The sequence below is a fragment of the Pteropus alecto genome, unplaced genomic scaffold, assembly GCF_000325575.1.
Source record: "Pteropus alecto unplaced genomic scaffold, ASM32557v1 scaffold61, whole genome shotgun sequence".
Classification (NCBI taxonomy): domain Eukaryota; kingdom Metazoa; phylum Chordata; class Mammalia; order Chiroptera; family Pteropodidae; genus Pteropus; species Pteropus alecto.
Genome location: NW_006434835.1, coordinates 2,925,623 through 2,938,846, shown reverse-complemented (window position 1 = coordinate 2,938,846; position 13,224 = coordinate 2,925,623). Strand labels below are relative to the sequence as shown.

Here is a 13,224-nt window from a genome sequence, read left to right as displayed (position 1 = left end):
GTGATTAGTTTTTAGACTGAGGAAGCAAGTCTATAGGTGGCATTTAAATAACCAAGCATATCGGGTTGAGTTAATGATTTAGCCATACACCACACCACACCACAAACTCACACACACACACACACACACACACACACACACACACTCACACACACACACTCACACACACACACACTCACTCACACACACACACACTCACACACACTCACCCACCCACCAGCCTCCGTTCCCCTTTCCCCAGGGCCCAGAGCGGGCTGCAGCTGATCATTTCATTTGTTTTCCGTTCCTAACCAGTAACTAATATTTGAGTAACTAATAACCTAACTGTTTGCACGTAGGCATGTCTGATGCTCCCAAGTGACTTTCGGGCAGATAGGAAGGCATTGCCGTCATTCCTATTTGACAATTAAAAAAAAAATCCAGGTTCTGAGAGTTCGCTGACTTTCCCACGCTCACCGGGGCAGGAAGTGGCAGACCTCGGTCCCCAACTGACTCCTGTCCCTCCGTGTGCCATCTGCAACACCACAGAGCCTCTCATTTGCTCTGTGAGGCCCAAAGCAGAGATTTATGTGCTGCTGGCTTGGCTGCAGACAAAATAACTTCTATAAGTGCAAAGGCCTTTAGCACATCATTCAGTTGCCATCTAAAACTTACATAAGAATTTTAAATAGTTGCAAAAGATATAATTTCTGCATATTGAAAATAATGCCTTTTTAAAGCCACAGCAGTTGAACAAAAAAAAATGTGATTTCTTGTTATGTCACTTATTTTTCTAAATATGCACGAATAGCCAAAGCAATCCTGAGAAAGAAATACAAAGCTGAACACTTCCTAACTCCAAACGCTATTACAAAGCTACGGTTATCAAAACAGTGTGGTACTGGCATAAAACAGACACACAGACAGATCAATGAAAGATAATAGAGAGCCCAGAAATAAACTCATGTGTATATGGTCAATTAATTTTCAACAAAGGCACCAAGAGTGAACACTGTGGCAAGGACGGTCCCTTCAATAAATGATGTTGGGAACACAGGACATCCACACGCAAAAGAATGAAACTGGACCCCTACCTTACACCACACATAAAAACCAACTCAAACTAGATTTCAAAGATTTGAATGTAAGACCTGAAACCATCAAAGTCCCAGAAGAAAACAGGGAGTAAGCTCCTCGACATGGTCTTGGCGACGAGTTTTTGAATGAAGACATCCAAAGCAAAGGCCTTAAAAACAAGCAAGAATAAGCTGGGCCACATCGAATGACAAAGCTTCTGCACAGCAAAGGAAAACCCATCGACAGAACGAAAGGGCTGCCTCCGGAATGGAAGAAAGTGTCTGCGAACCACGTATCCAACAAGGGGTTCGCATCCGAAATACAGGAGGAACTCAAGCAATTCAACGTGTGTGTGCGTGCGTGTGTGCGTGTGTGTAAAATTAAAAATGGGCAAAGAACTTAAATAGATGTGTTTCAAAGAAGACGTACAGGTCCAACAAGCCCCTGAAAAGGCGCTCGCCGTTCACTCATCGTCAGGGAAATGCAAACCAAGACCAGGGTGAGACGCCACCGCACCCCTGTTATTAGGGCGTCTATCATCAAAACACGAGAGAGAACAAATGCTGGCAGGATGCGGAGAAAGGGGGTACTCGTGCACTGCAGGTGCCCCAGTTTGCAGCCCCAAAATGTTAGAAACGAAACTGGCCTGTGACACAGCGAGCCCGCGTCTGCGTACTCACCCAAAGAAGACAAAACTGTTACTCAAAGGGAGGTCTGCGCCCCACGGTCCACGGCAGCATCATTCTCGACAGCTAAGGCGTGAATCCCCCCTCGGTGTCCACCGACAGACGAATGGATGAAGAAAATGTGGGACATATAGTGATTATGAGCCAGCCTTTAGGAAGAAGGATTAGTCCCGCCATCTGCAACAATGTGGATGAAGCTCGAGGGCGTTATGCCAAGTGAAACGAGCCACAGCAAGACAGATACCGCATGCTATCGCTTACATGTGGACTCGCTGGACACTTACATCACAATCTTATCTGTCAATGACACCTCAATAAAGCTCAAAAAGTAATAAAGAAGAGGTTAATAAAACTACTTAGCATTTCTCAGAAATAAAAATATTTAAACCGTTTTCTCCTGAAGTTTGGGGATCTGTAGGTAAATATCACCTACGTTTATCGGACCCAGTTCGAGATCAGTTTTCTTCCAAGTCTTCATTTTCACGTGTGTACTGATTTTACCCTTTGTTCTCCTAAGTACACAGATGAGAATGGACGGCGTTTTGTGACGATGAAACTCGGCTCTGAAGCTCTTCCACGGAGATGCCAAACACCACACAGAAACAAACAATCACCAGTTTCAGCGATCGGCTGACAATTTAATGGGGAGAAGGAACTTCTGGGAACCGCTGGGCCTGCAGGGGAGAGGCACGGGGATGTCAGTCATCCAGGCCCCAATTCCTGGGAGCCGTTCAAGGGTGCTCATCACGCTCCCTCTCGGAAGGCACCCTGCTTCAACTGATAACGCAGAAAGCTCTCGAAACAAGGACTAATTTCAAGGCATCTTTCCATTTAAATATCTTAATGTGTGATTTTATCATAACGATGCTTCAAATACGCCCGTCCACATTATTTGCATATTTAGCTCATTATAATAACCTGAGACAAAGACAGTTCACTGTCAAACCCATCAGCCAGAGACTGCCTTCCTAGCAGAAAAAGTTTCACCTTATCTTTAAATTCTAATAAGTGTGTAGACAGATACTTGTTAAAAACACTGAGAAGTGAATTATGGGACACGCTCATCAAACAGACTGAGAAGTGAATTATGGGACACGCTTATCAAACAGACTATTAAAATCAGTACAGTCAGTATTAAAATGAGATTGAGGTAACTGAGGTACATTGTTTATATTATAACAATTATAATGACCAGACACTGATGGTTTCCTCCCTGCTAGTTAATAAAACGATGCTAAATGTAGCTAAAAGCGTAAGTTATTACTGGAACTGTACGTGTAACAGGAGACATTTCTTGGACAAACGTGTGTGCGCATGTCTACGAAGCTCTGCCGGCCTTTGGGTACCACGGAAAAAGTACGATATGTTTTAAATCAGAGGGGAACGATGCTTTAATTTCGTGAAGCCACATGATCTAAATTTTCCTTCCGACTCTTCACTGCTTTTTGTCTTCTCACCGGAATCACAGCACCGACTCGGCCCCAAACACGTTCGTTCGTTTTCGTAAAATCCTATCCCCGCCCTTCACAAAGATGAACGGTTCCCCACCGGCCACACCCCAGTCCAACGCCGGACATCGAGGGTCCAGCACGAGGAGCCTGAGAACTCTGTCCTGCCACGTGTTCCTCCCTCTCTCCGCTGCAGGCCCCAAACCTCGGTGCTGAGAGGGGGTGCTCGCACACGGCACCCACGTCGCGGCTCCTCGATGTGGCTCTGTCCTGGGCCCGAGGTTTGGGAGCTGGGGTCCCACGCCCCACGCTTGTTCACATCAGTCGAAGAAAAACGTAAAAGCAGAAACCTGCCCCGTTTCCCGCTTCACCCCTCGCGGTCCTTGCACTGACAGATGCTCTGCTGCACCCGTCGGGAGAGTCCACGCTGCTTCGGGAAGAGGTCCTGTCTTGTCTGGGGCCTGCAGTCATCCTGCCGCTTGAATCTGTCACATGGAAACACCGAGAACGGTCAGGGCAGGCTGGACGGCACTGCCCAGAGGATGACACGCCTGTGCGAATGACCCACGGCTCCCAAAACGAGCAAAAACAAGGAACGAGAGGCTAACGCACAGAGGAACCGAAACGGATAAACGCAAAAGGCGGTCGTCACGATGAAGCGTAACAGCCGTCGGCCACCGCAGCTCCGAACCGCGTCTTCAAGAGCTTCCGTTTCTGAAACTACGCTTTAGCCACCCCGGCGGCTCTGAAGCCACGGGCATCGAGGCACGGGACTGACGTGTTGGTTCTAGTTAGTGTTTCGAACGACCTTTGCCTTAAAGCTTCACTAGCCAGGACCACAGTGGCGCTGGGCACAGCCGCCCCGGCCGCAGCGCTCCAGACGCCCGCGGTCCCCGGTGCTCAGTCAAGGCCAAGGCCGAATTCAAGTTTCTTCACCGAAGAGCTCTTTTTCTCCCGATGACATTCTCCGCTCGAAGACAGAAAGAAAACGAAACAATCTTTCAGATGTAGCTCCTTCCATCACAGAAGTGTGACTTGGGGTGGTTTTCGTTCTGTGAAGGTGGTTTCTCTTTATAAATCCTAAACATTTCAGAATATGTCTGCTTCTGCCGGAATGCCATTGGCTGGTATTTTGGCCTCTTCGGCATGAACCTTTGGTAACGACGAAGCCATGGCTCACTCCTGGGACCTTGCTGGAGACAGAGCCCCAGAGGGAATGTGGGGGGCGGTGGGCACAGGCACAGGCAGGTTGCACAGCCCCACGGGGCAGCACAGCGCGTTTCCGGGGCGCTTCGTGCCTTCCTGATACCTGAGGAGACTCTGCATCTCCCTGGACCGGTCGCCGTGCTCCAGGGAAAGGTGCGATAACCCTAAAACTTTTAGGTTAAGGTTAAAAAAACAAACAACGCAGTGAGCTTCCGGGCCAGTGAAGAAGGGAGGGCCGGACTCGAGGGTCCGCCCCGCCACCAGGAGGGGCTGCGGACCGTGCTCCGCCTCACCAAGGGCTGCGTCATCACACTGAGCAAGGGGCTCCCGGGATGACCCGAGGGGCGCATCGGTCACATCAGGAAATGGGCAGGGCTTCAGCAGGTTTCTCCAGCTGGCCTTCTGCAGTCAGACGGCGACAAGCGAGGCAGTGTGACCAGGAGCTGGGCTCAGGGGAAGGTCCGCTGGAATTCGGGTTCCAGCAAACGCCGCAGGGCCCGGTCCGTGCACTGCCCCCTCCAGCTTCTTCCCCCAGTGTCCCTAACGGGACAGCACTGACCCCTGTCCTGCACCGCCAATGCGTCCACCGTCCAGCCCCCCGCTCCCTCGCCCCGACGTGCTTCCTCCTCATGTTACCCTCGAAATCCCCACGTGACCAGTGTCACCCCTTCCTGCACCCGCTGTCCCCTCGGCCACCCTCTTACTTTGCCCCGCTCTGCTCAGCCAAAGGAGAATTCAGTTCTTGACCTACTGTGTGCCTTCGACTCCGCAGCTGAGCTGTCTAGAGAACCACGCTCCCCCCGCTGCTTGGCCACGAGCTCCTAGTGCTGCCGGGGGACCCCTCCGTACCTCCCTTTCTAGGGACGTCTTCCTCCTTCGCTGTCCCCTAAAACTTCCAATCCACACCCCACCCCCTCCCACCCCACACACACACGGCATCTCAGCCGGCAACTTCGTTCCCTATTTCACGAAGAAAACAGAAGCGATCAGAAGAAACTGCAGGCTGCTCCCGCGGGCGCCACCACCCCGGCACCCGAGAACTCGTCACAGTCCAACCCACCAGGAGCCCGTGTGCCCTCCCGCGACGCCACCGGGCACAAAGCCACCTCCTCCGACCCAGACGCCGACCTCGGCAGCCCCGCGTACTCCTGGCCGGCTTCTTCTTCCCGCCAGCGTGTCGATTCACCGCTAACGCCGCCTCTAAACGCGAGTTCTCCTGGCCTTGTGCACCCCGCCGGACAGCGCCCCATCTGCTCCCCTTTGCCGCGAAGCTCCCACACGCCTGTCAGCAACCTCCGTCTCCGACGCCTCCCCGCCATCCTTCCCTCCAAACCCGCTCCGGTCAAAGCCACCAGAACCACATGGCATTTCACCCTTTTTACCAAAGCCACCGATGACCCGCAGGGCACTGACCTAAGAGGGAATTCCCGGTCCCCGTCTCGCCTGGCCGCCGGCACAGTGACCATAGCTCCGCGGCCCGCCCACAAAGCATTTCAGGGGTTTCCGAGACGCCCCTCCCGCTCTGCTCATTCCATCTTGGCTTCACGAAGCTGGAATGTCCCGGACCCGATCCTTTCCCCTCCCTGGGATCCCATCTGGTCTGACCTTTCAACACCAATCATCGGCCAAAGACCCTGCTGACACCTCCTGCTCGGACCGCCGCCTTCCACTCTCCGGGCTGCATGTCACTGGCTGCTCCGCAGCTCCATGTAGGGGTCATAGCACCTCAAACTCCACATGTCCAAAGCTAAACTCTGACCTCCTTTTGCACCCAAACCGTCCCCACCTGCGGTGACAGCTTCATCCAGTCACGCGAGCTAAAATCCTTGACGCTGCGACAGGCTGTCCCCTGCCTCTGCCGCCACGGCCGTGCTGTGGGGACCGTCAGCATCCGTCCCGAACGCGACCACACTCACCGCTTCCACGGCTACCGGCGGAGCAGCCTGTCCGCGCTGCTGCGGCAGGTTCCCCGAGGGGCCTCTGAGTGGCCTCCTGGGCCACCTTCTTTCCACTGGCAACACAGAGGCCGGAGCGAGCCCATCAAAATGGAACGCGGAGCCTGCCCGGCTCGGCCAGCGCCTGCACGCACATCCCGCCGTAGATGTGTGAACACCCCCAGTGGCCTGCGACGCATGCGCATGGCTCGGTCAGGGGTCAGGTTCCTGCGACCGCCTGGCGCTGCCCGGGACTCCTGCTTCCACCGGCCTCCGGCCACCCCGCCGCCGCGGCCCTCCGGCTGTACACAGACTGGGTCTGGGCCTCTGCGCCCACTCCCTTCCAGCTACGATACTCATGCTCCAGACACTAACGAGCCAGTTCCCACACGTCCTTAAATCCTTGTCCCAATGTCACCTCGGCAATGAGACTCTGTGACCGCCTGTCCCAGCCCTCTCACGGGGTCTGCTTCTCCTTTCCTCCACAGCCTTGATGCCGGTAACAAAACATGTCCCTTCCCTCCCCAGGCTGCTGACCGCGCACGGTCGGTCCCTCCGTGCCTGTCCCCACGCCCGCCCCCCACTCACACCCCGCCGGCCCAGAGCCTGTGTGAGAGCCGGGGCTGGTGCTGGGGGGTCCCAGTGCGCCCTGAGTGGGAAGAGCTCCTGGCACTCTCGATGCACCCTTTGATCTTCCAAACCTGCTCCCTGGCCTTCACGACCAGACTGGTAGCATCATGAGGTCACGAGACGCAGTACATGAGGACCGTGTGGGAATCTCTGTGACATGTTCAATACCGTAACGGTTAACACGCTGAGGACCCCCTAAAAATTCACTCAGAGGACGCGTACCAGGTGACCGCTTACGCGGTGTGACTTTGGTGGCACAGAAAAGCCACCCGGGCAGGCCTGTGGCCTTTCCCAGCAATGGCCTGCGAGTCCACTATGATGACGTAAAGGAGGGTTTTCGAGCCTTCGTTTTGCAAAGTCAAAGTTACCTCTCAGAAGCCCCGAGAGGAGGGGAGATCCGTCTTCCGGATGAATCCTGGGGTCCTGCTGTGCGGGGTGCGCTGGGGGGCATTCAGCTGGCTCTTCCCCTCCTGACGGGCTGCCGGGTGCAGAGGTGGGAGGGGTCGCTGGCACCAGGGACCGGAGCGGATCGCACTCAGCGGGGCGCTCGGCACCTGGGACACAGAAGGACACGGGAGCTCAGAGTGCAGCAAGGGGGCAGGGGCGGCAAAGTCCATCACACCGGTTTAAGGTCACACAGGGGTCGCTCAGATCCCCAAGCCAGGAGGCAGGCTGCTGACAGAAGCACTAGAATCTTACCAGACCAGACGCTTGAAAAATATCACACGCAGTTCACTGAGAAAGGAAGCGAATTTACTGTATAAATAACCTAATTTCGTTATGAAGTTAGCGGATGAATCCATCGACACAGAAAATTCTCAGATAACAAACTGTTCCCAGGTCCTCTTTCTGTTCCCCGCTTTTTCCATCAAAGCCATTCGAGTCAGCCCAATGGAACTCCTACAAGAAGAGGTTTATGTCCACAGAGAAGCTTAAAAATAAAGCAAGCTTATGTTAGTTACAGCCCCCAGGGCTAAGAAAATAACCCGAAAATGTATAACAAAATAAACGACAATGAGACTGAACTGTTATACTGGAAGCTATTTAGTAAAAAGAAGGCAAAATGGAGGAATAAAGGAACACAAAAGACATAAGGCCCTTAGGAAACGAACGGCAAAATGGCAGACGTTAACTCCCCCTTATCAGCAAGCAGGCTAAGCAGTCTAAGCACACCAGTCGAAAGGCAGGAATCGGTAGACTAGGTAAGAAATACATATGCGGTTAGAAAAGACCCATTCAGAATGGCATCGAAAAGAAAACAATGTATACAAATAAATTTAACAAAAGGTGTACAAGATTTGTAAACCAAAAACCATGCAACATCATTTCAAGAAATTGAAGACCGAAATACACAGGAAGACATCCTGTGCTCGGGACCGGAAGAACTAAGACGACATTGTCAAGACCCCAGTACTGTCTGCGGATTCAATGCAATCTGTATTAAAATCCCAGCTTTGCAGGAATTTGCAGAAATTGACAAACTGATTCTAAAACTCACATAGAAATCCAAGGGGCTTTGAACGGCCAAAAGAAGCTTGCATAAGAAAAGCAGAGTTGGATGGAGTGAAACTTCCTGATGTCAAAAAACAGCAAAACCTCGTAATCAAGGCGGTCTGATACTGGCATCGGGACGGACATATAGACCAATGGATTAGAGCTAACGGTCCAGAAATAAACCTATGTGTTCACGGTTAATCAATTTTCAAAGAGCGTTATGACGATTCAAGGATAAATGATAGTCTATTCAACAAATGGCGCTGACAATCAAAAAATGACCTTATACCTTTTTATAAAAATGAACTCAAAATGGATCGTCGACCTAAATGTAAAACTCTTAGAAGAAAACGTAAGAGCAAATGCTTGTGGTCTTATATTAGGTACTAGTTTCTTCAACAGTTCACCAAAAGCACAAATAACAACAACAACAAAAAAACAAAACGAAGAAAACAGATACACTGGAAATCGTAAAACTGAAAAAGTTCGCGTGTTAAAAAACACCATCAATAAAGTAAAAAACAACCCATAGAACGGGAAAAATATACACAAATCATGAGACCGTGTATCTGGATTACATAAAGAACACATACAACTCAACATCAAAAAGACAACGCAAATCAAAAATGGGCAAAAGATTTGAAAAGACATCTCTCCAAGGAAGACATTCAATGTCCAATAAGCGCACAGCAAACGCTCAGCGTGACCATTAAGTTAGGGAAACGCAAAGCAGAGCCGCAGGGAGCTGCCGCCTCACGCACTGGGGCACCCTGAGGTGGCCAGGATGCAAAGGTGGCCGTACCGGGGTCACCGTGAGCCCTTCTCCAAGGCCACCGGGACTGAGGAGTCACGCAGCTACCCTGGAAAATGGTCAGGCAGCAACTCCGAGTGTAGCCACAGAGCCGCCCAGCACCCGGCGACTCCACGCCTGGGCGCACACCCAGGGGAACCGACGCGGGCGTCCATGCAACCACCTGGATGCGAACGCTCGCGGCAGCGTGGTTCAGAATCGCCAGAGTGGAGACGCCAAACGTCCACCGACTGGTGGACGTGTGAACGAAACACAGCGGGACAGCAGAGCTGGCCACGGATGCAGGACGTGGCGCGCACTGCCCCATGAAGGAACGTCGAGCATGTCACGCTCCGTGAAGGGAGCCAGACACGGAGGGCCACATGTGGCACGAACCGCGTGTGTGACGTGTCCAAGCCCGGTAAATCCACAGAGACGGAAAGTAGGCGAGTGGCTTCCACGGGTGAGGGGCAGGGGGACAAGGAGCGGCCACTATGCACACAGGCCATCTAGGAAGCCGCTGAAAACACTCGGCGATCAGATGGTGGCAGTGTTTCCAACCCATGAACCCACAGAAAACCGCCAAACGGTCACCTTGCAGGGCGACTTCAACACGACGAAAATTATATCACTTGAAACGATTACTTAAAAAGAAAGAGACTTATCAACTAAAAAAAAAATAAACAGAAACAGTCAGGCAGGCCACGACGAAAATTATATCACTTGAAACGATTACTTAGAAAGAAAGAGACTTATCAACTAAAAAAAAATAAACAAACAGTCAAGCCGGATAACCAATCTTTCTTCTCTCAAGGACAGCTTCCGCTGCGGGGGCCGCGCCAGCACCCGAACTGCCCTGAACGTTTTTCGGCGTCTCTGGCCACGGAGGGAAGAACAAAACCGATTTCGTCTTTCTTGTCCCGTGACGGCAGAGCACCTGAGAGCAGCGACGCTTAGACCTGAGCAGACACGAGATGCATCCAGCTGGACGAGCCCACTCGTCCCCCGGTCGCTCTCCCTCCCTCCCCGCTCTTACACGAGCATCCGCCTGAGAAAGTGAATTCTCTTGCAATGCACATGACAGCTGCGCCAGTCTAAACCCTCAAGGTCAAAGCTGAGAGCCCTGACCTCCCCCAGCATCGCCTGGCACTGGCTCTGGCTCGAGCCTGGAAAGCATCAAGACACCAACTCCAGAAAACGCAGTGCCATTTTCTGCAAGTCTATTCTCTGCCTTCACCTGGCCACCAACCAGACCCTTCAACCAAGAGCGGTGCCGCAGTCCCATCCACTCAGGGCTTCTGCCGTGTTCCCAGGTAAGAGCCAGTAAACAGAATCATAATCTTCGGCAGCAAAGACGAGCTCTCTGCTCGGGGGTGCGGTGGCAGCAGGAGATGTTTTCAGCTGCACTGCGAGGGACCGATACAGGGGCTGCAGTCAGAGCCCTCTGCCCAGAGGGCACGCGTGAGCCCGCGAGGCTTCCGGCCGCTGGCAGGCTGCAGAGCCCCTGTCCCCACCGACAGGGAGCCCAGCACCGCGACGGGCCTGGATGAACGGGCTGCAGCCTTTCGCCTGCTGGTTTTCCAGCCACCTGCTTCACGTGAGCCGCGGCCACCTCCGGCATCGGCTCAGTTGTCCCCATACCGAGCCCTGCGCTTCGCAGAGCTCTGCTTACAAAGCTGCACGGACCGTGAGCGGCCGGTCCCCACCACGACACGCACCCCGTCCCCCCGGCTCTGCTATGTTTAGCGTGCCGGCCGGTCCCCACCACGACACGCACCCCGTCCCCCGGCTCTATGTTTAGCGTGTGGTTTCGCAGGGCAGCGGGGACGCACGGACTGGGTTTTAGCAGAAACACGTGAATATTCACCCACGGATCAGCTTTCTCTCGCCCGCCTGCCGCCTGCCGAGACACCGGGCAGGAGTGACAGGAAGATGGAGAGAATGCGGCCCCCCCCGCCCGGGGAGTTCAGGCTGTGCGGGAATCGTCACGCTCACACATTTTCCATTGATTGGGGAAAAAAAAAATACTGTTTGTCACTTGAAACCAAAGTATAAGACGAGGCTTCTCGTTTCACAAGAGTGTGCTCCTCTGGGAATTTTCCATTTCATTCGAATATAATTTAATTCACTCTGTTATATGAACAGGGATGCTAAACAAAGTACGAACAAAAAACTCAAACGGCTGGAAAAACCTGAGAAAGACAACCTGGCGCAAAAACGCGTATCAAAGAAATTTCTTTTACCCCCTGTATATGCGTCAATATGTAAATGGGTCCTGTTAGCGAGTGGCAGGTAAAATTATTCCTCGTTACATTAATTTATCAAACTAAGAACAGCTGGAGTCACTAAAATACCAAGGCTTATGAAAATTAGGGATAACCTAAGACCTTCAGAACGTAACAATCTTAGTGCGTGTGTGTGCGTGTACATGGAAGCGCAGACGCGCACGTACACGCGCGTGCACAGTGATTTTACATACATATACACACACGCACACACAGTGAGTTCACATGTACGTACACACACACACACGGGCGCCCTCGGTGAGTGAACAGAGCTAGGGTAAGCGCGGGAAAGGGGGAGCCGTTTTCTGAGCGTGTCCGAAAGGCCCTCAAGTGAGACCTGGGCAAAGCGAGGAGCAGGGGCCGAAGAGATGCGGGCAACGACGGCCCAGCAGAGTGACCACGGCCCAGCCTGCGGCAAGAGCGACGACAGGACGACAGCTGAGAGCTTAGACCCCCGCGGGAATGCCCACAAGCACCGGGAGGGAGGGAGGGAGGGAAGGAGGTAGAGAGGGTGGGCAGCAGGGAGGGAGGGAAGATTGTGTGAATGGGGTGGCATGGCCGTGGACACCTCGGTGACAGCCACGTGTCGATGTACACAGAGCTATGGCTCTTGGGGGCGATGTAGTGACACAAAGCGGGGGCCATTGGTGTCTGCGTTCTTCGCAGTCGGGGGACATTAGGACCCCCGGGCATGTGCGTCACAGGGAAAGGAAGCAGGGCTGAGGCCGGCCTGGCCCCTCCAGCCTCGAGGCACAGAGGTGGGCAAGGGCCACCAGGGCGCAGGAACCGACCGGGAGGGTGTGGATTCTGGAAGCCAGGGGGACACGGCGGGACGGCGGCACGGGCTGAGGGGGCGCTCTCGTCAGAAACTGGGTGGCAGACGCCAGGCCCCACGTCCCCCTAACCCCGCCACGGCTCGGGGGTGGGCGGGCAGCAGCGAAAACTGGGATCAGCCAAAGCTGGGCTTTGGCGGGTGGAGACAGGACGGGGAGAAAGGAGCACGTCCCAGAGGAAGGGCGGTGAGGCGTGAGGGGGGCGGCGAACGCGCCCCAGGCTCCCCGGGCTCCCCAGGCGGCCGGGCCAAGGACGTCAGTGGGGGGCGGGGTTAACTAAGGCACTAACTGATTTGTAAGTTGGACAGGAACTTCAGGACCCTAACGTGGCAGACGTCCTGGTTCTCGTTCAGAACTCATCTTCTGCTCTTTCCAGGGCACAAAAAGGGGTTTGTCGGATACGTCGACCCCCAAAGCTAGCCTCCCCACTCCCATGAGGCTTTGCACCTTGCAGCTAAGTGCGGCCAGGTACCGACGAGGGGGCATCTCTAAAGACCGGGTGAGCGGGGACTAACTGCGACCAGGGAGCGCGGAGGTGCGAGCTCGTGCTGGACGTCACAACAACCGGGACCGTGGCCGGACGGGCGGCTGGAGTAACACGGGGCGAGCTGACCGGGGACGCAGTCCAGCGAGACACCGAGGGCCGTGGCTTTGGAATGACATCCTGTACGGATGCAGAGATGGTGGCCGTGGTGCCAGAGGAAGACAGAGGGCTGCTTACGCCTCCGGTGACGTGGAGGAGAGCGTGGGCACCCGTGGGGACATCCGACGCTCAGATCCCACGGAGCAGGGGACGTCAGGGGCGGGGAAGGAGCGGTGGCCTGGAAGCGGCAGTGAGAAGCCAGAGACTTCTGAGCAGTGA

The 13,224-nt window shown here is 53.9% G+C and overlaps 1 protein-coding gene across 6 annotated transcripts in view; it reads right to left on the bottom strand.

The window, feature by feature from the left end:
- Positions 1-7,512, bottom strand: part of RNF144A (ring finger protein 144A) — a 65,572-nt gene extending 58,060 nt beyond the window's left edge. For 2 of the 6 annotated variants that reach the window (XM_025045725.1, XM_015588226.2), the window contains exon 1: positions 7,329-7,468. Coding sequence is in view for 1 of the 6 variants with exons in the window: in XM_015588224.2 (XP_015443710.1) it covers positions 7,329-7,411 (83 nt within the window). In the remaining 5 variants the exon portion in view is untranslated. Of the gene's footprint in view, positions 1-1,736; positions 2,256-7,328 lie in introns of those variants that run through there. The other 4 variants (XM_025045726.1, XM_025045728.1, XM_015588224.2 and 1 more) reach the window with 3 other exon arrangements.
- Positions 7,513-13,224: the final 5,712 nt, after the last annotated feature.